Genomic DNA, 23,857 nt, shown 5'->3' on the forward strand with positions numbered 1-23,857 from the left:
CGCGCCACTCTCTGCAGAGTCCTGCGATTGAGGGAAGTACAGTTCCCATACCAGGCAGTGATGCAGGCAGTCAGGATGCTCTCAATTGTGCCCCTGTAGTAAATCCTTAGGATTTGGGGATTCATCCCGAAGCTCTTCAGCTGTCTGAGGTGAAAGAGGGGCTGTTTTTCACCACCCAGCCAAGTGAGATCCTCGGTGATGTGTTCTTTTTTTGTTTTTTGGGATGCAAGCAGAGCCAGCATTTATCACCCACTCCTAATTGCCCTTATAGTAGTGGCGAGCCATGTTTCTAACCTGCAATAGTGCACTGGAGAAGGTATTCCCACAGTGTTTCTGCAGAAGGTGTTCCATGATGTAGACCCAGTGAGAAAGGATCTGTTTCCAAGTCAAGGTGGTTTGTTATATGGTGGAGAACCTGGAAATGGTGGTGTTCCCAATCAGCTTTGGTCCTTCATCGTAATAGAGGTGTGGGGTTGGGAAGGTTCTGCATCAGTAAACTGGGTGAGTCACTGAAATGCACTCTACAGAGGGGGGATTAAATGAGGTAGCAACTGCAGTCATCCAGGCAAGTGGAATATATTCCATTATAGTCCTGGTTTATACCTCGTGGGCAGTGAATAATTTAGGGTGTCAAAGAAGTTACTAGCCACAGGCCAGTCTCTAACCTGGTCTTTCAGTCACAGTGTTTATGCGGCTAGACGCTCACACATACTCCCCTCTCTTGTAGACTTTGATTCTAGAAATTATCTTGCTTCGTAAATTTTCTAGCACCACTGTTTAGGTAATTTGAGAGCCGCACATGTTGCAAACAGGAATGTGGCACAAAGAACTGGAAAGCTTACCACCTTGGTTGCAAGACTCAAAGAGGTAGCAGTGCAACAGTCATGTTTTTGTGAACATTGAATCCAATCTATGAATGCAAGTGCACAACTCCGTGAGCCTTCTCTATCGGGGCAGCAGGATTAAAAAGTTCTTTTGGGTCAAGGAGCAGGTGGGTCAAGGCTCTCGGAGTTGGAATTGGAATGAGCTGGTGTTGCCACTTACAGTTTGAGAACACAGTGGATATACATGCTGGTGTGTTGGTCATATCTGTATACAGTCCTATAAAGAATCTGGCCTCACATCCCAGGGAAGACGAACTGATCCCCCAGGACATCTTCAATGCCATGGTCTGAAAAGGTGTAATCATCTGGCAAGGCATGAAGGAGTAAGGAAAACTATCTCCAGGAGTTTTCCTCCTGACAGCTTGGAATATATATACTGTATATAGTCTTGTTGTACAGTGCTTTGCCAGAGATGTTATGGTGATACTTCTGATGCAGGCACTGTTACTTGTTAGATGATAATCATTGTCGGAGAGAGAGATTATTAAGACGACTGAAGCACCTGTGCCATGACAAGTACTGAACTGTAGAACGTATCAGTGCCCAACCACCTCCTTTATCTCCAGAAGCCTTCTCAGATGTCCTATGTTTCTTTACCACAACCTCTCAAAGCAGATGGTACAACTCTACAGCAACCTGAAGGCCAAGATCTAATTGAAAACCTATGACCCAAAGAACACTGGTGGATGAAAGTGCACAGTGGGTCCAATATTCTGCTGACAACAATAACATGCATAGTTTCTTCAGTGCCATCAACATCATGTATGGCTCTCACTCCCAAAGTGCGACTAAGACCAAATAGAGTTGAACTTAATAACAAATAGCATCCCCTGGAAAAAATGCTATGAAGAACTTCTCAACTGTGACTCAGTCATGGACATTGACATCCCTGAACTCACCCCACTACTGATTATCCAGGCCAGTCTCTCAACCATCCCTGAATGCCAAAATGTTGGAAAGACCAACATGACCTCAGGAACAGATGGAATCCCTGCTGATATTCTATCAGCTGGTGGCAAAGAACTGTCATCACAAGTTTGCAATCTTGTCTCCCAAATTTGAGAAAAGAGTATGCCACAATCTTGTCTCCCAAATTTGAGAAAAGAGTATGCCAAGGGATCTCAGCAAAACTGCAATTGGAACTAAGTCTCAGAGGTGAAATAATGTAAATATGATCATATGCACTAAAGAGAGATCTCGCTCTGTTTATCCTAGAGAAAGACACGGCAAAGTCCTACAAACAATCTATATGATGACATTTCAGGTCCAAACCTTGCATCAGAACCTGAAATGCCAGCAGTTCCTTTCCTCCCACAGATCTGCTCAATCCATGAATTCCCCCAGCAGGTTGTTGCTCCAGGCCTCCGCAGCTGCGGTTTCCTGCATCTCCCTCATACTAGGGTTCTTCTTCTAGTGGTGCCACAAGTTTGTGTGGTTAAAGCTCAAATTGGAGAAAGAGCACTTGGAATGCCACTGAGAAATTCCAGCACTTTCTTAATAATCATAATTCAATTGTATTTCCCACTCATACCTCAATCCTCCCTGTTACCAATTCCGCCATTCACCAACACACTATGGCCAATTTACAGAGAACAATTAACCTACCAACCTGCACGTCTTTCCGATACCAGAGGAAACCTATGAAATCACAAGAAGAAAATGCAAGCTTCACATAGACAGCACAATAGATTGGAGTTGAACCTGGGTTGTTGGAGGTGAGAGGTATCAGCTTTACAGCTGAGCCGCTGTGCTGCTCCAAAGTTGAAAGGTTTATTGTGATCAGGAACTAGTACATTGGTAAGTAATCATGACCTCCCATCATCCTCAACACGGGTGCCCCATTGAAGTGTGTGCCGAGCCCACTGCTGCACTCCGTGTTCACACAGGACTGCACAACCAAGCATCCGAGTAATCACATTGTCAAGTTCGTCGATGACCGAACAGTGGTGGGGCTCATCAACAATCATGAGATGGCCAAAAGAGAGGAGGTGGAAGAGCTTGGGACCTGGTGCCCAATATCTTCCTCAGTGTCAACAACACGAAGAAGAACTTGCACCAGCCTCACCCCTCTTTACATCTGTGACACAGCAGTGGAAACTGCAAGTATTGTCACATTCCTGGAAATGCAGCTCACATACAACCAACCTCTCATGGTCCCAAAACACATTTTACTCAATCAGAAAAGCTCACCAGTACCTCTGCTTTCTGAGGACACTGAAGAGAGCTGGACTATACCTATCAAATCTCATGTCCTTCTACAGATGTGTAGTAGAGAGCTTCCTACCATGCTACATCTCTGCTCGGTACAGAAACTGTACTGTCGCAGACTGGAAGACTCTACAACAACTGGTCAAATTTCCCAACTCCTCATTGGCACCAGTCTACTTGCCATATGTACAGGAAAAGTGCCAGTAACTTCATGAAGGATCCCACCGAACCTGCACATGGACTGTTTGTTCCAATCCCATCAGGGAGTAGGCATCCACACCAGGATCACCAGACACAAAAACAGTTACTTTTCCCAAAAAGTAGGGCTGATCAACACCCCCCCCCCAACTAACCCACTCCTCCACCCACCTCACCACTACTACTTTATCATTTCTTGTGAGAGTCACATTATATGCAGACACTCCTGTGCCTTGAGTCACTTTATGGACATACGATCAATCTTTGTATATAAGTTATCTTGCGTATTTATATTTTAATGTGTTTTTATTATTGTGTTCTTTATCTTATTGTGTTTTTTTATGCTGCATCAGGCCTGGAGCAACAATTATTTTGTTCTCTTTTATATTTGTGCACTGGAAATTACATTAAACAATTTAGAATCTTGAATCTAGATGTAACTTGGACTCTTAATGCATGTTTATGGTGATTGTCCATTAAGGGCTCTAACTAAAAGTTCTAATTAACTTTCAAATATTTAATTGTAATTGCATGTCTGCGTGTATGTCTGTTGGCCCAGAAGCTGGTGGATTGTCTTGGCCTGAATTTGTCTTGTGACCTTTCATAAAGAGATAGATCATTCATAGAAATTAAGGACAGTTGCTGGAGTAGATGTTGTGTTGGAATCTTAGATTCACTGTTGCAAAATCTCCAGATTTAGCATGCAAGTCCCTGAACAGCACTAAATCTTGTTACAATGGAGACCTGATCCAGAAAACAATTTGCTCTTATGCTGTTCCCATGTACAGGAAGAACCTCCAGTGATCAATGGCTTCTTTCACTCTAGGCAAGGAGTTAGACCACTTGTATGATTAGTAGGAGATTGATGCTTGCAGGGAGATGCGTGATCACATCGGGCGTCCCGTAGTGTGTCCGTTTGTTCTTCCTTTCCACTGTGCATATGTACTGTTCTGTGCTGGAGCACAGATTCTGTAACTTCATTAGTTGCTCATTTATTGCCAAAGAGACTGTCCATTCCAGAGTCATTCCACACTCCAACTTGCCCAGAGTATTGAGAAGCTGAAATAATAGTCATGGTCCACCTGCTTCAAGTGAAGGCAGTTAAAAGAGATTGAGAGAGTTATGGAGTCATGTTGCACAGACAGAGGTCCTTTGGACCACCATATCTGCTTTGCACATCCCAGTTGTCTGCACTGGGGCCTGTTAGATCTATACTTAGATGATTAGATCAATAACAAGGAGGCATCACTAAACATAGAACACTGCAGCACAGGACAGGTCCTTTGGCCCACGATGTTGTGACAACCTTATAATCTACTCAAAGATCAATCTAATCCTTCCTTCCTAAATAACCCTCCAGCTTTCTTTCATCCATGTGTCTGTCAAAGAGTTTCTTAAAAGTTGCTTACATTTTTGCCCCTACCACTGTCCCTGGCAGGGTAGTCCAGGCGCCCACTATTCTGAGAATAAAATTCTATAATCACCTTAAAACTATGTCCCCTAGTATTAGCCATTTCCACCCTGGGAAAAAGTCCCTGGGCTGTCCACTCAACCTATGCCCTTTATCATCTTGTACACCTCGATCATGTCACCTCTCAACATCTTCACTCTAAGGAGAAATGTCCAAGCTCATATTAGGCTAAGTGCTGGCATTTTCTCCCCTTTTATACATGAAGGTACAGGCAATGCTTTGGTAAGCATGCAAAAGCAAGCACGTAGACCCATGCATGTGCACAAAGATGTACTTAGAGGACACGTGAAGAATCACTGATGTGTAATCACATATAGGTGGACACAGCTCAAAGCATACTCAAACTGCAAATGCACACCAAGAGGTTTGCACACACAATCCATTTACAGGTAGCAGCCATAATGGACCAAGATTCAATATTCGAGATTGTTTATTGTCATACTTCAGTACACCAGGTGTGCAGAACAAAACTATGTTTCAAAAAACACAACAAATATAGAAACACGATAAATATAAATACATAAGATTAGCATATATACATAGACTGATTGTATGTATATAAAGTGACGTGAGGTACAGGAGTATTTGTACATAATGTGACTAACAGGAAACTATAAAGTACTGGTGGTGGAGATGTGGTGGGGTGGGTTAGTGGGTGGAGGAGCCTGACAGCTTGGGAGAAATAACTGATTTTGTCTTGTCTGGCAGTCTTAGTATAGATGATGTGTAAACACTTCTCTGATTGCAATGGGACATACAGTCCGTGAAGAGGGTGGATAGGATCCTTCGTGATATTGCAGGCCTTTTTCCAGCATCTTTTTGTATATACCGAACTGTGCAAAAGTCTTAGGCACATATGTATACCTAGGAAGCCTAGGACTTTTTCACAGCTCTGTGGTAATTTTATGAATTGCACTGTACTGCCACCACAAAAAAAAACAAATTTCATGACGTGTGAGTGATGATAATCCTGATTCTGATATGGGTCTCTATTGTGGACTGAGAGTGGGAAGTGGACAGGTAGTGGGGAATCATGGTTGGGAAAAGGAGAAGGGAGCGGGGAACACCAGAGAGACATTCTATAATGATTAATAAGCTAATTGTTTGGAATCAAATAACCTTGCCTGGTGTCCCAGGGTTGGGGAGAAGGCGTGTCTTCACCTGTGCCACCCTCCACCTCGTCACTCCTCAGAACCAGAATCAGGTTTATTATCACCAGCATATGTTGTGAAGTCTGTTTCCTTCTCTGTAACCTGTCCCTCACCCTTTCTTCCTGCCTGATTAACAAACTCACTCTCAGCTCCACATTGACACATACAATACTTACAATACTGTGCAAAAGTCTTGGGCTCCCTCACTCTATATGTATATATCTCTATATATATATATATAGGTGGGTGCCGGTGATGCATTTGGCAGTTTTAATTACCTGTTGTAAAGCCCTATTTTCCACCATCATGCCAACTCTGTACCAGACAGTGATGCAGCGTTTTAGGATACTCTGAACTGCACAGCTGTAGAAGGTTGTGAATACTGATGTACTTTGTTGAGTTCTCTACAGCCCTCTCAGAAAGTAAAGGCGTTCATGCACTTTCTTGACTTAGGGAGGATGTGCTCTGCGACTACAAGAGGTTGTGTAAGACTTGCACTCCCAATAGTTTGAAACTGCTCAGCTGCCGGTGTGAGGATGGGTGTGAGAGATGTGAGTGGTGTGAGTACTCCTGAGGTCATTAACCATCTCCTTTGCCTTGTTGACATTGAAGAAGAAGGTATTTGCCTGGCACTGGGCCATGAGCTCTTGCAGGAAACTGGCGTTTAATCAGATCTGTGGGATTCCATCTGTATTATATAGACCAAAACTGTGTTACATATAAAAGCCATTAATGGACTCTTCTGATATTTAGAACTTGATGATAAACAGCATAGCATCCTATAAACATGAAACCATAACTGAGTGATTGGGACACTTGTACATTTGGATTAGTGGTTGTGGAGTTTCAGACCGTATTTATAGATATTTCCAGTTAATGGAAACCATCACCAACAAGTCATTTATCGTAAAATTAAAGGTAAACTTTGTTTTTTGCAATATTCTCAACAGATGCTTCTGGAAATGAAGCAGATTTGTTTATGCCATATTTTGTTTAGAATAAAATATTTTTAAAAACTCTATAGTTGAGTGCCTGCCATTTCCTAATTGCTGCTTGTCCAATTGCATCATAACTATGCAAAGTTGTTCTATGAGGAACAAAGAGAATTTTTGTTAGGTGTTCAGATGCTTTTCGACAATATTATTGATATGATTATCATGAATTTGTTCATGAACTGTTGAATAATGCATCTTTTATTACAAATAAATCATTACAGTTTTCTTAAAGGATTAAGTGAAGTCATTAAATATGTACATTACCCCATAAATATGTTCATTCAGCTTGCTAAGTGGAAAAGACAAGGTTGTGGTGGAATTAAAGGTTTTTGAATTGAGAGAGGGTGAAACCCTGACCACCCATGAATCCAGATAAGTCCTGGTGTTTAAACTTACTGTGAGGTACCTTCCATTATGGTGTGATGACTCGCAGTGCAGATTTATTAGTAGTACAGTATGTTGGAGTAATTCTTTTGAGCAATTTAGCCAAAGGTGCATCATGAAGTTTGACACTAAGCTTTGAAAGGAGATGCTAAGATAAGTTACTAGAAGCTTGTATAATGAGGGAGTGTATTTAAGCAAAAGAAGCAGGCATTCATCTGGAAAGGTTTAGTAACTGAATTTCAAAGTGCACCATCTTGGATGTGTAAGGTACATCCGCCAGTTTTTGAGCAATTAAATGGGGAGATGATTTAGGACTAGAATTGAAAAGTGCCAGTATCTTGAAAGATTACAGGGCTGGTGACAATTGTAGAGGTAGGGAGAAGCAATGGCATCTTTCAATGGTTTTGAATATCAAATAGAAATGATATAAAAGACAGCCGTTGCTGGCAGCTAGTCACAGAGAGCAGTCAGTTTTTTTATATATGTATCTACTAAAGGGCATTGTTAACAATTGAATTACCGCAGAAACTTTATACAAGGTCCTACTTCCCTGAACTTTTCCCAAGAGCGTGGAGCAAATAGGAATCAAGAATGAAAGTTCTAAGGTGGGGTACTTTCAATCAAGAACTTAAAAGCTTCATCTTGTTGAATGAATGGAAAGGGAATTGTATGAAGATCATTCTATAACCTATAAAAATCAACCAAACTACTTGACTGTCAGCTGATACTGCTGGGGTGGTAGTAACTGCAATAAAATTCAAGCTTATTGCCAGGATGATACATGCTATGAAAATTTGGATTTTGCATCAGCATAGTACATTACAAACCCCAAAAATTCAAAAGTTATATAAACAGGTGAACATAAATTGTACATAATATAATCATCAAAAATAACATAACAACATCAGGGCAAGTTGAGAGAAATATAGTCCAAAGTAGATTTAGGGTTTTTCCAGTCTGTTTGAGAACCTGATGCATTGATAATAGAAAAATGGACGGCTATGTAGGAGGTGGTGGGGTGGAGATATGTCGCAATGAGAAGAGGTGTAAGGCGCTTCTTCCCTCTGCTAGACTGCAAGTCACCCTTGGGCAAGGTGCAGCACCTACTTAGCTCCCCTGATCAGGGTCATGTGAAACTGTGGGAGCAGGTGGTGGATGGTCGTATGAGCGGCTGGTGAATATCACAAGTCCTGGTTATGCACCACTCATGCCAGGCAGACAGTCTCTGAAGGGTATGGATAATGGCTGGGGTCACTGGTCTTGTAAAGACACTGCCCAGAAGAAGGCAATAGCAAACCACTTCCGTAGAATAATTTGCCAAGGACAATCATGGTCATGGAAAATGCAACCACCGTGAAAGGGGTATTCCCCATAGGCAATGACACCTCGCTTGGTAGACAGAGTGAAAACAAGATGGAAGACCATGATCGCCCACGTCATTGGCAGGGCCCATAATGATAATATTGATGATGATGTTGTGGGAGGAAAGGGTTATAATCTTAGAGAAGGTTAAAAGGTCAGCACGAGATTGTGGGCCAAAGAGCCTGTACTGTGCTGTGGTGCCCTCTGTTCTATGTTCTAAGCTGATGGCAATGGGGAAGAAGCTGCAGTTGAACCTTGAGGTGTGCGTCTTCAGCCTTCCATACCTCCTGCTTGATGGCAGCAGTGTAAAGTGGGCACGTCCTGTTTGGTCTAATTGCTTACCTGAAAGTTGCCGTTGATTGGACGTGCCCTCGTTACTCAGCTGCAGCATGCTCCTCTGAGGAGTGGTTCTGCTCACTCTACTCTCACAGTGAAGTGACCTGCTGAGCAACCACTCCGATGGGGCACCAAGGGATCACTGACTGCCCTGGAATGATACTGGGGTGGCTATTACAGGGCCAGTGGCACGGCTTTAATTCTGCTGCTGTCTGTAAGGAGTTTGTCCCAAGACTGTGTGGGATTCTTTTAGGTTTTCTAGTTTCCTCCCACATTCTAAAGATGCACTGGTTAGCAGGTCACGTGGGTGTAATTGGAAAGCATGGTCTTATTGGGCCAGATACCATGTTGTATCTCTAAATTAAAACAAAAACAAATTGGTTAACAGAAACCTTCTAAAGTGAAATTTACTCTGACAGTATAGATAACCACGGTGGTTAGTAGGGACAAGGAAGAAAGTATTGAAGCTACCAGTTTGTAACATTTCCTGGGATTTACATCCTCCCAATCCTTTCAAATGGCCTTCAACATGTTAGAGTCTCCCAGATACATGACCAATGCTCCTTGTTTGAAATTAGACTTGTATCCATGCCTTGAACAAAACCACGTCTAGCCAAGTCACCTGAGCAAATCACCAAGGTGTTGCACGTGAAGCTGCAAGAGCCCTTGGTAATACAGGAAGGATACCAGCATGGAAAGAGGGTTGGCTGACTGGAAGAAGGCAAACAGTGAGAATAAAAAGGGCTTTTCCGGGTTGGCTGTCAGTGATTAATGGTATTTCACAGAAACTAGTGTTGAGTCTGTTACTTCCCATGTTTATATGTTAATGATCTTGATGTCAGACAGACGTACTTTATTGATCCCGAGGGAAGCTGGGTTCCGTTACAGTCGCACCAACCAAGAATAGTGTAGAAATATAGCAATATAAAACCATAAATAATTAAATAATACTAAGTAAATTATGCCTAGTGGAAATAAGTCCAGGACCAGCCTATTGGCTCAGAGTGTCTGACACTCCGAGGGAGGAGTTGTAAAGTTTGATGGCCAGAGGTAGGAATGACTTCCTATGACGCTCAGTGTTGCATCTCGGTGGAATGAATCTCTGGCTGAATGTAATCCTGTGCCTAACCAGTACATTATGGGGTAGATGGGAGACATTGTCCAAGATGGCATGCAACTTGGACAGCATCCTCTTTTCAGACACCACTGTCAGAGAGTGGATGGATTTGTGACCAAGTTTGTGAATAATACCAAGATAGGTGGAGGGGCAGGTAGTGTAGAGGAAGCAAGGAGTCTGCAGAAGGACTTGAACAGATTGGGAGAATGGGCAAAGAAGTAACAGATGGAATGCAATGTATGGAAGTGTTTGGCCATGCATTCCAGCTGGTACCATCCAGGAAACGGTACCGCAGCATTAAAGCCAGGACCAACAGTTTCCGGGACAGCTTCTTCCACCAGGCCATCAGACTGATTAATTCACACTGATAGAATTGTATTTCTGTGCTATATTGACTATCCTGTTGTACATACTGTTTATCACAAATTACTATAAACTGCACATTGCAAAATCAGACGGAGACATAACGCAAAGATTTTTGCTCCTCATGTATGTGAAGGATGTAAAAAATAAAGTCAATTCAATTCAGTTCAAAAGAAATAAAGGCATAGATTATTTCCTAAAAAGAGAGAAAATTCAGAAATCGGAGGGAAAGAGGCCTTGGCAGTTTTAGTGTTGGATTCCCTAAAGGTTAACTTGCAGGTTGAGTTAGTAATCTGGAAGGCGAATGTAATGTTAGCATTAATTTAAAGAGGACTAGAATAGAAAAGCATGGATGTAATACTGAGGCTTTATAATGTTTTGGCAAGACCACATATGAAGTATTTATTGCGAGCAGCTTTGGTCTCCATATCTAAGAAAAGATGTGCTGGCATTGGAAAGGGTTCAGAGGAATTTTGCAAAAACTATCCCAAGAATTAAAGGTTTAGCATATGAGAAGCATTTGAAAGCTCTAAGCCTGTACTCACTGGAGTTTAGAAGAATGAAGGGGGACCTCATTGAAACCTGCCAACTACTGAAGGGCATCCTAGTTCAGGTGGATGTGGAGAGGATGTTTCCAATTGTGGGAGAGCCTTAAGACCAGAGGTCACAGCCTCAGAATAGGAGAATGCCCCTTTAGCACAGTGATGAGGAGGTATTTCTGTAGCCAGAGGGTGATCAGGCTGTGGAATGCATTTCCACACGCAGCTGTGGAGGCCATGCCATTTGGTGTATTTAAAGCTGAGGTTGATTAGTTAGGACGTCAAACGTTATGGGGAGAAGGTAGGAGAATGGGGTTGAGAGGGATAATAAGTCAGCCATGGTCGAATGGTGGAGTCGACTCAAAGGGCCTTTTTTTATTTCTGCTCCTATGTCTTATGGTCTCATATCAACCTTCATCGCTGACCGTGGCAACTTTCCTCTGTGTACGTACCATCAATGCGCTGAAAATGATGATGGCATTCATAGGATCAGAGCCCTACCGACTGGGAAGACTGCACTGATTTTGATTTGATTGTGATTAGAGTGATTCAAAGAGTTGGGCTGGTTACATTCCATTCCATTCCACTCTAGCTACTTTGATTTACAACTGTTCCCTGAGGGCTCAGAGTAAAGGGAGGAATGTGGGGGGCCACAAACTGTGTGCTGGAGGGACTCAGTGGGTCAGCCTGCATCTGTGGAGGAGGAAGGAATTCTCAACATTTCGGGTCAAAACCTTGCATCAGGACTGACAATAAGGGATGGTGACTGGCATCTTGGTCAGGTTTGTTCACGGGCCAGTGGCTTGTGCAATGCTGGACTGTTCTGTATTCCCAGAGAATGAGCATTGGCATTCCAGATGCTCTTCCTCAATGACACCATCTAGAACAAAGCATCCATTACAGAATCGGCCCTGTGCTACCGAACTTGCTTCCTTTGGAAGAGACCGTAACTCTGGGTGTGGATGTGTTCCAGGTCTTTATAAAGCCCATTCGTGTTGGAAGAAACAAGAGATTATGCCACCCAGTAGGGACGTGAAACATTTATGATATCGCACGCTTGTGATTCAGCGCCCCATTCAAAAATAATTACACCTACTGCATTGATCCCGAAGTTTAAAGTTCAAAGGAGGTTTATTATTAAGTACATATATGTCACCATATACAACCTGAGATTCATTTTCTTATAAGGAATTCGTTACAACAGAATCAGTGAAAACCTACCTACAAAGACTTGAAGGACAAATGCAAAGAATACAACCATGAACGTAACTACAATCATAACTAGAGATTAGAAAAAATATTTATTCAGCAAAATGGAAAGGCAGGCTAGACTTTGAGATAAAAAGTATAGATAATTCTGGATCATTTAGAGAAATAATGATTTAAAAGCTGCTTTCAACATTGTGGGTCCTGAAACTCCTGGATGACAACCCATCATCAAAGAAAACTCATGGTCAGTAATGAAATAAGTTCTAGGCGTTAGTTAATCTGGCAATTGTGCTTTCATATTGCGGATGGAACTTCACACATGTGCAAAGTTTAATTTTAGTCCCCTTTCAGACCATAGACTGCTGCTGCTCAGGATTCACTGTGTAAGGATTTCCTTAAAGCTAGGATAAAATCCACCTCTGGGTGCTCAAAGGTTACGTGCAGTGACACAGCACCCAGTGTAATAATGTACAAAGTGACCATGGGCATCCCTATTATCCCTAGCTTGTCCTGGCCTGTGATCTAGTTAGCTGATCTAGGGTAGGGCAGTCATTGATTACTGGTCAATTGTGCTTTTGTGGAAAGGTTGGGTGGGGACACGATGAAGATCGTGAACAACATGCTGAAGGAACTCAGTAAGTCATGGAGAGAAGTAAACAGTTAATATTTCGGGCATCTGCAGAATCTCGTGTTTAGGATGAAGATTATCATTCCGTAGCACTGATCCTCTTACTGAGATCAGTGCATAATGGATAGGAATGGCGTCAGGCCCCAGCGAGAAACAACACTTTCAGGAAGGGGCCCATTACCGGCAAATCTGAAAAGTGAAAGATGTTCCTAACAAAGCTTCACATGAACTATATGTGAGGATCTCAGAGAGTCAAAGTTTCATACAGCACAGATGCTGGCCGTTCTGTCCACTGGCACATAGCAGCCACCAAGTGTCCATCTGTAATAACCAACCTCCCACACTCAGTTCACAGCCTTCCATGGCAGGCAGGCTGTATCAGGTACTTATTGAAATGATTCTGAAATGTTGCAAGAGTCTCCACTTCTTCTATTCCCCCGCCAGTGGTTTCAGTTACCTGTGGGTGAAAAAAATCTTCCGGGAGGAGGATGGGTGAGTGGGGGGTAGCTTTTTGCAGGACAGGAAACTATAACATAGTTATAACATAGCGTGTGTCCAGATGAAAGATCTGGAGCCGAAATGTTGACTGTCCATTTCCCAACATCGATGCTGAGCTCCTCTGGTGTTTTGCTAGTTTTTCCCTTCTATCAACGTGAAACAAATGGCTGTTTTTGTTTGAAGTCAGATCCTCACATGTCTGGTGGCTGTGATTTGTCAGCTTTGCAGGTACTTGTTTAACCAGTCAGCTCTCATATCCTGCCTTTAGGCCATGGGCAGGGAAAGTCAGTTGCAGACGGAAGTTTCTACTGGTCTCACTGGCTGTGGTTATGTATTGCATTTTAAATGTGATATTGCCAAAAGTAAATAACGTGTCTCCAAGCTATGTCTTTTGTATTCCATTGATACTTTAGTTTCCCTGCAGACTTCATTCTGAAACCACTCCATGGTACAGCAACTCATAAAGACAGAATGAAGAATGCACTTTTGAAGAGAAAATGCCAGCAACAATTCTTGTACCGTTTTACAATTTTATCCCCTCTTTTCTTGCAGGGTCTGCCTGATCCACAGTTGCTGAATGAGCAGCAGCAGACCATTGGTCATTTAGGCTATTGTAACCCATTCGAAGGATGGAGTATAGTGAAGGGATAGGTGGAAGTGTGGAACATTAACAGACAGCAGGCTTCAGCTGGGCACAGTGCAAAGTACATACTCACAAACATAGGGCAGAGGTTTGAGTTTCAGGCTACTTTAACTCTTCTCATTTCTTCTCCAGCAGTTAGCTGCTACGTAATACAGTCAGATACAGCTCCTGTCCTTTTGCCAGCTGGATACATTTATATGGAATGTAGCTGTAAGAAATTGGAAGTGGTTGGGGGGGGATAGGGTGGAGGGAAGAGTGTTTCAATGAACTGTTGGCAGGAAGCGGGAGGCCTCAAAAGCTAAGACTTTTCATTTGTTTTTTTGTGATATTTGCTGAGCGGTGAAAATGGCACAAAACTGCAGATGTCAGAAAACTGAAATAAAAACAGCAGAAGCTGGAAATACTCAGAAGGTGAGGCAGCATCTGTAGAAAGGGAAAGAAAAGTTAATGGTTCAGGTCAATGGCCTTTTCTAAAATCATTTAGAAGCAGCAATTCTGGTGGAATATCATCATTTAGATATACATCTCTCTCCACTGCCCAAAAGGATGAATGCAGACCTGGACACTTTATGAAACTCCGCTTCTCATGTTGTGCTTGGATATGGCGCCTTCTGTTGGTTGGGGTCGACCATGAATGTTGTGTCTGTGTTCAGTTGGTATGTAAGCCAGGACAGTATGATATGGAGCACAAATAGTTACCCATGCAGGAAGCTCCCCCTCTCCACACAGCTAATGAACCCACAGGAACAGCAGAGATTGATACAATTTGCAGGCATTGCCAGTCGGTATTGAACACAATATAGGCCTGCTTATGGTACTCCAGTTCCAGAGTGTTCCCTTGGGGTTAACTCCCAAAACCATCCCCATAGGTGGGTGTAGCTGCAAGGCAGCGGTGTGTTGAGATCAGAGTTTTTGACCTGCTAGATGAGCTGCCAACCATGGCTGATGAATTCCATCTGCCCAGAGTGACGGGTTTTAAGGTGCCAGTAATCCGCCTTTGCCCCTATCAGTAGAAACAGTTCTGCCAGGCTCAGTACCTAAGCCACACGTGAAGGCCAAGAGCCAGACTCGACTGTCCAAGGCTATCTGATACACACGCCACTGTGAGCATATAATTGGTAGTGGGAGCTTATCCCCATTACCCACCCCTTCCCCTGCCTGGCTAGGACAACCTGCTTCGAGGTACTGTATATATGTAGGGTGCCTAAGACCTTTGCACAGTATATAGTCAGTATACTTAAGACCTTTGCATAGTGCTGTGCACATGTAGGGTGTCAAGGATCTTTGCACAGTTCTGTATATATGTAGGGTGTAAATGAACAATTGGAACGGACAACACAGTGGCCTGTGTACTGGGCAGCTGTGTCAGTTTATAATATGGCAAGGTGCTTTTGCTCTCGTATTAACCTGCTGGTGCTGATCATTAGATAGTGTCTGCGTGTGATGGTCTGTCTCTTCATCTCACTCACTGAACTCGGAGGAAGGTCCCTGTCTCCCTCAGTGCTTTTGGAGGATGGTGTCGGAGTCCTGGGTCTTGGGCAAGGTTTAGTCAGTGCAGTTCGTGGACTGGACTCCGTAGTTCCCATTATGGGGTATTTCTGGTTTCTGGTTGCTCCTTTGCTTGTTGCTACTTTGTGCAATTTTGATTGGGGCAGCCTGTGGATAACGAATGTCATGGCGCTAGAATGAACTGAACTGAATATGCCTGGACTCTTCTGATGACTGTGGGTTGGTGTTTTATATTCTGTGTTTTTTGCTCTTTTTTTTTGCTGTCTGCATGCTTTATTTTTGCACGTGGGGAGGGTTTAATGTTATCTTTGAAAGGGCTCCATGGCTTTCTTTGTTGTGGCTGAATGTGGGAAGACGAGTGTCAGGGTTGTATACTGTGCACATACTTTGATAATAAATGTACTTTGACTTTCAAGTGGTTCTGTTTATTATCAGAGAATATATGCAGTACACAACTTGAAATACTTGTCTTCACGGACATCCACGAGAAACAGGAGAACCCCGAAAGACTGAATGACAGGAAAACACTCTCCCCAGGCAAACAGCAGGAAGGCACCAATGCATTAGCCTCCCCCCTCTCCCCCTGCCTGTTCCAGCAAGAAGTGTCAGTGCCCTCCAACAGCTACAGGCAAGCACACAGTGAGAGACCATGATCTGCAGTTAACAAAAGTCATTGTTTGCCCAACAATTTGGCATGCCACAGAGTGACACTCTCTCTCTCTCTCTCACTCTCACTCTGTCACTCTCTCTCTTACTCTCTCTGTCTCTCACTCTCTCACTAACAAGGGACAGAGAGATATCACCCTTTTTTCACAGTGGAAGAGGGAACTGACAGCCGGTATTACAGTGCTACAGTCTGTCACATCGCTTTTTATTCCCAAATTCGAGAATCAGCAGCAAACTCTCCTCCCATCGAGAGAGTGTGACCGCTCGACTACAGAGACCTCTGTCCATACATCTGCCGCTGCAAAATCCTAATGTCCCATCTCCCTCGACACCTTAGTCAGCAACACCCAGCTGGAACCTGTTGTCCTGAGGGCTGCTCCCCGGAGGCACCATCTTCCAAGCTGCCCCCGGAGAATGCTGGAAAACGATTGGCCAACAAGCTCCAGGGACAGGAATCATCTGCATAAAAGAAAGCAGTTTCACTGCCACTTGCAGATCAGGACCTTGACTGAACCCCAACCATCTTGAAAAGGAGGAAGAAAAAGAGACATAAAGAAAGGAATTTACTATGACCTTGACTTTGTAAATCGTTCTATTCCAAGACCAGTTATCCCTCACTTGAATGTGTCTGAAGTATATACTGTATCCACAATAAACACCAAAGTTACGAATAAGAGGCAAGTTTAATTACAGTACTACTATTCCCTGCGACCCAGTAACCTTTCCTATTTAACTATGCTCATACTTTTAGCAGTGTTAGATTCAAGTTCAAGTTTATTTGTCACTCAACCATATAAATGTATACAACTAAACAAAACAGCACTCCTGGGGGGGGGGGGTGTGGAGCAAGGTACAAAACACAGTACATAAAGTTGCACACTGCGTATATAGTTATGATAGCAACATACAGTTGCACAAAAATAATATTAGCCCAAGTTCCTTTTTGCTAAATGTGATACCTAATTTTATTCCCAAATTACAGTAAGAATGGGCCAGAATTAATGATTTAGCTAAGTGCGTAAATTATTGAACACTCAGCAACCCCAAACCCCGATCCACTGTAGTGCTGTTCAATTGCTGAAATATGCGTCTAACAATCCTTCGGGTGCTTTTTGTCCTGCTCTTTATGCCCCCAAGACATATGAATTAAATGGATGTGTGTAAACATTAGTTTCTCAGGGAATGTAATGGTGTGTTCAGTTTAAAGGAAAACTCGTGCAGAACTATCGAAGTGTTAATGACCACAGTGCTTGCTTGGTCATGTTGAAGCAATTGGTTGGTCGTGGAATGTTCTCTGTAAATCAAAATGATAAAAGGTTAAACAAACTGCATTGGGAAGGCTTTTGGGGGCATTTCTCATCTGACCCTCGGTGTCTAGCTGTACTGTGTGATTATGTGTATAAATAATAATGCAAAGAGGCAGGAAATCTTAAATAACCACCTGGTATTACTGGAAGATTTACAGTGGACTCTTGGTTAGGTTTGTGAGCAGCTGTTAACTTCATAGCCATCTTCTTTATAAAGCTGGCCATTTCCATCTCTGTACTGCTGTTCAGCTTTAAGTTACAGTACTGTTGTGAAGAAAGAAAATGCTGTGGGTTAAAAAGGAGCTTCTAAATGTTTTTTAAAAATCTTCAAAGCTGGATGGTATGTGCCGATATTAACTGCTGCACCATGATCTGACAAGAGGAAGATTAATTTCTCAGGTACGCCATAAAGTTCCTAGTCTGCTGACAAATACAAGTCCTCCCTTTAAGCAGTCTTCTTGTACACCTGTTAATCTTGGTTTCAGGTTGACATGAGCGAAAGCTTCCTAATATTTGGTCTTGGAATATACATGATAAAACTCCTTAACTTGCAAATGAAAAGATAAACCATCCATCTGCTGTAATCTGGAACCATCTCCTCCTGAGGAGTTTATAGATGAAGCAACAATATACAGATACTTTAGCAAGTCATTCACACATTTCAAGGAAGAAGCCGTGAAAGATCAGAATATTGATCTCATTTTGTCAGGTGTTTTTTATTGTGACAGCTTCTACATCCGGTGAGATGGTCAAACCTGATGATCACCTAGACTGGGCCCTCCTTGATCTTACAGAACGTAACTCCCAGGTAGGATTAATCAAATACCCATAAAGCAATAGCTTCTGCTTCTGTTTGACCCAAGTCATGACCATCATCAGCCGACATAACTGCAAAGAATTTGTGGTGATGTAAAGAGTCTGTGGTGAATTTGCATTATTTTGAGCAATTTTGGTCCACAGATCTGGGGAAAAGATGTGCTGGCCTTGGGGAGGGCCCAGAGCAGCTTCACAAGAATTGTCCCAGGAGAGAAAGGTTGAATGTATGAGATGCATTTGATGTCTTTGGGTCTGTCGTTGATGGTTCAGAAAGATGAGGGGGGAATCTCATTGAAACCTATCAGATACTAAGAATGTCTGGATGGAGGATGTTTTTTCTTTATGTTTTATTTATTTATTGAGATACAGCACAGAATAAGCCCTTTGAGCTACGCCACCTAGCAATCCCCTGATTTAAGCCTACCCCAATCACGGGTAGGATTAAATCATCGACCGATCAATTAACCTAACAACTGGTATGCCTTTGAACTGTGGGAGGAAATCAGAGTGCCCGGAGGAAACCCCCTTGGAGTCACAGGGAGAACGTACAAACTCCTTACAAGTAGTGGTGGGAATTGAACCCAATCACCTGTACTGTAAAGCGTTTGTGCTAACCACTACGTTACCATGCTGCCAGATAAATCTCTAGAATCCAAGGGCAGAGCCTCAATTTAGTAGGGCCTCCCTTTATAACCGAAATGAGGAGGAATTTCATCAGCCAGAGATGAAATCTGTGGAATTTAAAGCCACAGAGGGCTGTGCAGATCAGTTACTGGGTGCATTTAAGGTAGAGATTAAAAGCATCTTGTTTGTAAGGAGATTAAAGGTTATGGAGAGAAATGGGTTGAAAAAACAGCCATTGTTATTTAGTGAGGCAGACTCAGTAGGCTAATTTGGCTCCATTGTCTTATAGTTTAACAGCATATTAATTGGTTTAATTTGTGGAAGGTTGGTACACATCACAAAGCAAAGTACAGTGGATAAGAGAGAAACGTAAAGGAGTGCAGAAGCTGGAATCTGGAGTTGCAAACAATTTTTTGTTGGAAGCACTCAGTGGTTCAGTGGGTAGGAAATCACCTACTGCCGAAGTAGAGACTAATCTGTGCTTCACTTTCGAGAGAGGATTTTACATAGTTACACATTTCTGTTATTAAATACCGCACTCTTGTTTAATGTTTAATGTCATTTCCTGTACACAAGTGTACTCTGGGGTTTGTGGAGATTTGGCATGACATCTAAAACTATGACAAACTTCCAATGATGTGTAGTGGAGAGTATATTGACTGGCTGCATCACAAGCTGGTATGGAAACACCAATGCCCTTGAACGGAAGATCCTACAAAATGTAGTGATTATGGCCCAGTCAATCACGGTTAAAGCTCTCCCAACCATTCCGTACCTTTACATGAAATACAGCCCGCAGAAAAGCAGCATCCATCATCTGGGACTCCCATCATCCAGGACATGCTCTCTTCTTGCTGCTGCCATCAGGAAAAAGGTACAGGAGCCTCAGGGCTTGCACCACCAGGTTCAGGAACAGTGAACCCCTCAGCCATTAGGCTCTTGAAACAAAGGGGATAACTTCTGGTCAAGATGGCGCCTGTGTACAATGCTTCTTTGGTCAACATCTTCTAGATAGATCGCAAAACTATCTTTTTCACTTATTTTATGTCTTTTACTTTTGCTACTCATCTTGAATGTGATTCTGGAACTGTTGCAGCCCGTCTTTTGCTGTTTGGAGATTGTTTGGGTGCTTCAGCGCTCTGCCATTTCCGAGAGGATTCCGGGAGGCAGAGGCAGCGTGAGTGAACCTCATGGTGGGCAGTCTGCAGGGCCAACGCTCGATCCCATTTTGCCAGTTAGAGCTTCCACTGTTCACCGATTAAAGCGACGAGGACAATTGAAACATCAAGCTGAGTGCGGAAGTTTGGAAACCATTTGGGTGTTCCAGCACCCTGCAGTCTGTGAGAGGAGTGCGGCAGAAGCAGTGTGTTCAAACCTCGTAGTGGGCAGGCTGCAGGGCAGGGTTCAAGCCGATGTTTAGCTCCACTTTGCTGATTGTAGCTTCTGTTGTTCACCGATTAAAGCAATGAGGGAGGTGGGATTACGGAGATGATGATCGTGCTGCCTTTCTTTTCTTTCTTGGTTTCCTGGCTATTGAAGAATTTCAGAGTTGTCTGCTCTGATAATAGAATGAACCTTTGAACCTCACTTAGCTTCGCTTGCCCTGTTGTTGAAATGTTCACACAACTAATAGACTCACTCTCAAGCACTCTCGATCTCATGTTGTCGATATTTATTGATTATTTATTTATTTACTTATTATTCTTTCATCTTTTTTGCATTCACGTAGTTCGTTGTCTTCTGCACCCTGGTTGAATGCCCTAGTTGGGTGGTCTTTATTATTCTATAGATTTGATGAGTATGCCCACAAGGAAATAAATCTCATGGTTGTATATGATGATATATATGTACATTGATAATACATTTACTTTGAACTTTAGTGGTCCTGGCGTGGACACTACATAATCTCTTCCCTAATGGGAGTGAGACAAATAGTCCATGAGCAGGTGGGTGGGTTCCCTGATGATATTAATAGTGCTGTTCTGTATTTATGTGGTGGCTAGGCTGCTATACAGAGTATTTGGTATAGAAGTCTGCCAGAACTACAGGAGCCATGTGACTCTGTAAAGTGCAGAATTGTCATTTCAAGTGAATATAAAAGCCATATCTTTGTGGAATCAGAATCAAGTTTATTATCTCTGACATCCGTCATGGAATTTGTTGTTTAAAATATATTTCACATGTGTTTACAATAAGAAGTATTCATATAAAAATAAGCAGCACGAAATAGTGAGGCAGTGTTAATAGGTTCATTGTCCATTCAGAAATCTGATGGCAAAGGGCGTTCCTAAAATATTGAGTTTATGGGTTCAGGCTCCTGTACCTCCTACTGATGGTAGGTCTCCTCTCTAATGTGAAAGTGAGGAAGTGTATGTACACGTGTGTTTATGTGTTTGTGTACGTGTGTTTACCTTTTTGTGTACACCTGCGTGTTTACGTGTTTGTGCCTTTGTGATTCGGAATTAATGCCTTCTAACTTCTTATTCTTGTTGACTCAGTTTTCTTCATTCCTTTCATGGGATCTTGCCTACAAAGCAAGCCCCAGAACCACAGCACATGGGTATGACACAGTATATCGACACTGGAGATTAATATACTGACCGCTGCTCCTGTATGGGGTGCCACGGTGGCGTTGTGGTTAGCACAGAGCTATTGCAGCTTGGAGCTTCGAGAGTTCAATCCCAACATCCTCCCGTGGAACGAGTGGGCTTCCTCCGAGTGCTCCTGTTTCTTCCCATAGTCCAAAGATGTACCAGGTGGGTTAACTGGTCATTGCAATTTATCCCATGATTAGGCTAGCATTAAATCAGTGGATTGCTGAGCGGTGTGTGGCTCTAAGAGCCTGAAAGGCCTATTCCGCACTGTATTTCTGCCAAAAAATATATATAAATACGTTCACATTAACCACATCCAGAAATGGTCCGTTTATTCTACACATCCCTCCCCACCTTCATCTGGTTTCACCTATCACTTGCTAGATTGTGATTATTCTACACATCCCTCCCCCACCTTCTTCCCCTTTCCTTCCTAGTCCTGTTGAAGGGTCTCAGACCAAAACATCGACTGTTTATTCCCCTTTATAGATGCTGCCTGACCTGCTGAGCTCCTCCAGAATTTTGTGTTTTATAAGCTTGCATTTTTTCCCTCTCCCGGTTTTGATTGAAGATTCCCAGATGCCAAACACGACATGTTTCTCCTGCCACAGATGCTGCCTGAACAGCTCAGTGCTTCCTGAATTGTATTTGTTTAAAATTCCTTTTGATTGGCCCTATTGATAAAGAAACCAGAGGACGACTGAGGACTCTGCCACAGAACAGGCGTATTCTTCTGAATAAACAGGAAGAGCTCCTTCAGAGAAGAGCCTTCCATCTTGAATGCAGAGATCAAAATATTTCTCAAAGCACTTGAAACTGCTCATTGCTAAGTAGTCCTGCTTGGCTATTTACTTTAGAGAACCTTGAGATGTGCATTGAAACAGAACTTGTCGAGCATGTAACTAGACTTCTGTGATGATTTACTCAAGGTCACCTCTGTTTAAAGAATGTAACCTTCAGATTCCTGTAGGGTTAGATTGAAAGTTATTGGTTAGACTAAACGGGATGCTCACTCAACCCAGCTTGCCTTGTAATGAAAGCCGCTGAATAACAATACCCACGCAGAGCAGTTTGGTTTCGGAATTTTATTTCCTGTGGTCTAATGTCTCATCTCTTCTAAACATGCAGGGTGAGGCCTCTGGTATCCCACACTCCTCCAAAGTGACTACATCAAATCATGCAGTGAAACTAGGAAGACTGTGGGAACCAAAATAAAAATGAGCTGGAATCACAATTAGATTGTCTGCTGATGTTAAAAGAATAGCTTCAAATTGAGAATTGTTCTTCATTTTCAAGATGCTGTCAGACTGAATGAGTGAAGTTAAATTGTGGTTTAGGTACAAAAGGAATGAGGGGTTTCCCAAATCACACGTAGCTCTTAGAAATCACCCAGACTGTCTCTGACCTTGTGTGTCCTTATACGGTTCTTGGTCTTACTTGAAGTAAAGGTAAAGATCAGATAAAAGATTAGACTTATTTGTTACATGCATCAAAACATTGAAACATACAGTGAAACATGTCGTTTGCATCAGGGATGTGCTGGGGGCAGCCCACAAGTGTCACCACGCTTCCAACACCAACACAGCATTTACACAATTTACACAATTTGTAGGCTTTTGGGATTATTTGAGATTATCAAGAATTCCTCTCAAGCCCTGCGCTGCCCTCAGAAATATTTACCATTCTACACTAGCTACATGGCATGCACTGTGTTTACTTACCGACAAATCCTGCACAGACCCAGTCTCAGTGCAGAGCTGGATCTGACAAGACCATGACACCACTCCAGCTCTCAACATTCATCAAGTCAAGTTTATTGTCATTTAACTATAAACGTCTATATAACACACCATATAATGTATATAGAAATGAGGCAGCATTTCTCTAAACCGTAGAATAAAGCACATTAGTACACATAACACAATTTGAAGGTAAGGATAAAATCTACCGGTGAATCACACATAAGTAACAAACTGAACTGCATAAATTAAATATTGTAAAGCTTGGAACAGTGACAACCAGTGACTCTTCAGAGGTGATGCGGCAGGGAGTTCAGAAGCCTGATAGTCTGAGGGAAGAAACTGTCTCCCATTATGACCATTCATGTTTTTATGCATCGGAGTTTCCTGCCTGGTGGTGGAAAGTCAAGGAGGATGCTGGAGGATGGGTGGGATCCTTAACAGTACTAAGAGACCTGCAACACTGTACCTGAATGTGGGGGAGCCTCCACATGCGGTGAAGCAGATCTAGATGGTGCACAGGAAACTGATCAACTTTAGTCACCTCCACTTCACAAACAAGATCAATACAAATAATGCTTGGAGACAAATTCATGTGGAGGCTGAGCTCCAAGGC

General features: G+C 42.7%; 1 protein-coding gene across 3 annotated transcripts in view; it reads left to right on the top strand.

Moving 5' to 3' along the window:
* col4a5 (collagen, type IV, alpha 5 (Alport syndrome)) overlaps positions 1 to 23,857 on the top strand; it is a 276,446-nt gene that overhangs the window by 33,574 nt on the left and 219,015 nt on the right. The window contains exon 1 of one of the 3 annotated variants that reach the window (XM_059976827.1): positions 18,199 to 18,276. The exons of the other annotated variants lie outside the window; for them this stretch is intronic. Within the exon in view, the coding sequence (XP_059832810.1) occupies positions 18,214 to 18,276 (63 nt within the window). The 5' untranslated portion in view covers positions 18,199 to 18,213. Of the gene's footprint in view, positions 1 to 18,198; positions 18,277 to 23,857 lie in introns of those variants that run through there. 3 annotated transcript variants of the gene reach the window in all.

The sequence above is a fragment of the Hypanus sabinus genome, chromosome 8 (genome assembly GCF_030144855.1).
Source record: "Hypanus sabinus isolate sHypSab1 chromosome 8, sHypSab1.hap1, whole genome shotgun sequence".
Lineage (NCBI taxonomy): Eukaryota > Metazoa > Chordata > Chondrichthyes > Myliobatiformes > Dasyatidae > Hypanus > Hypanus sabinus.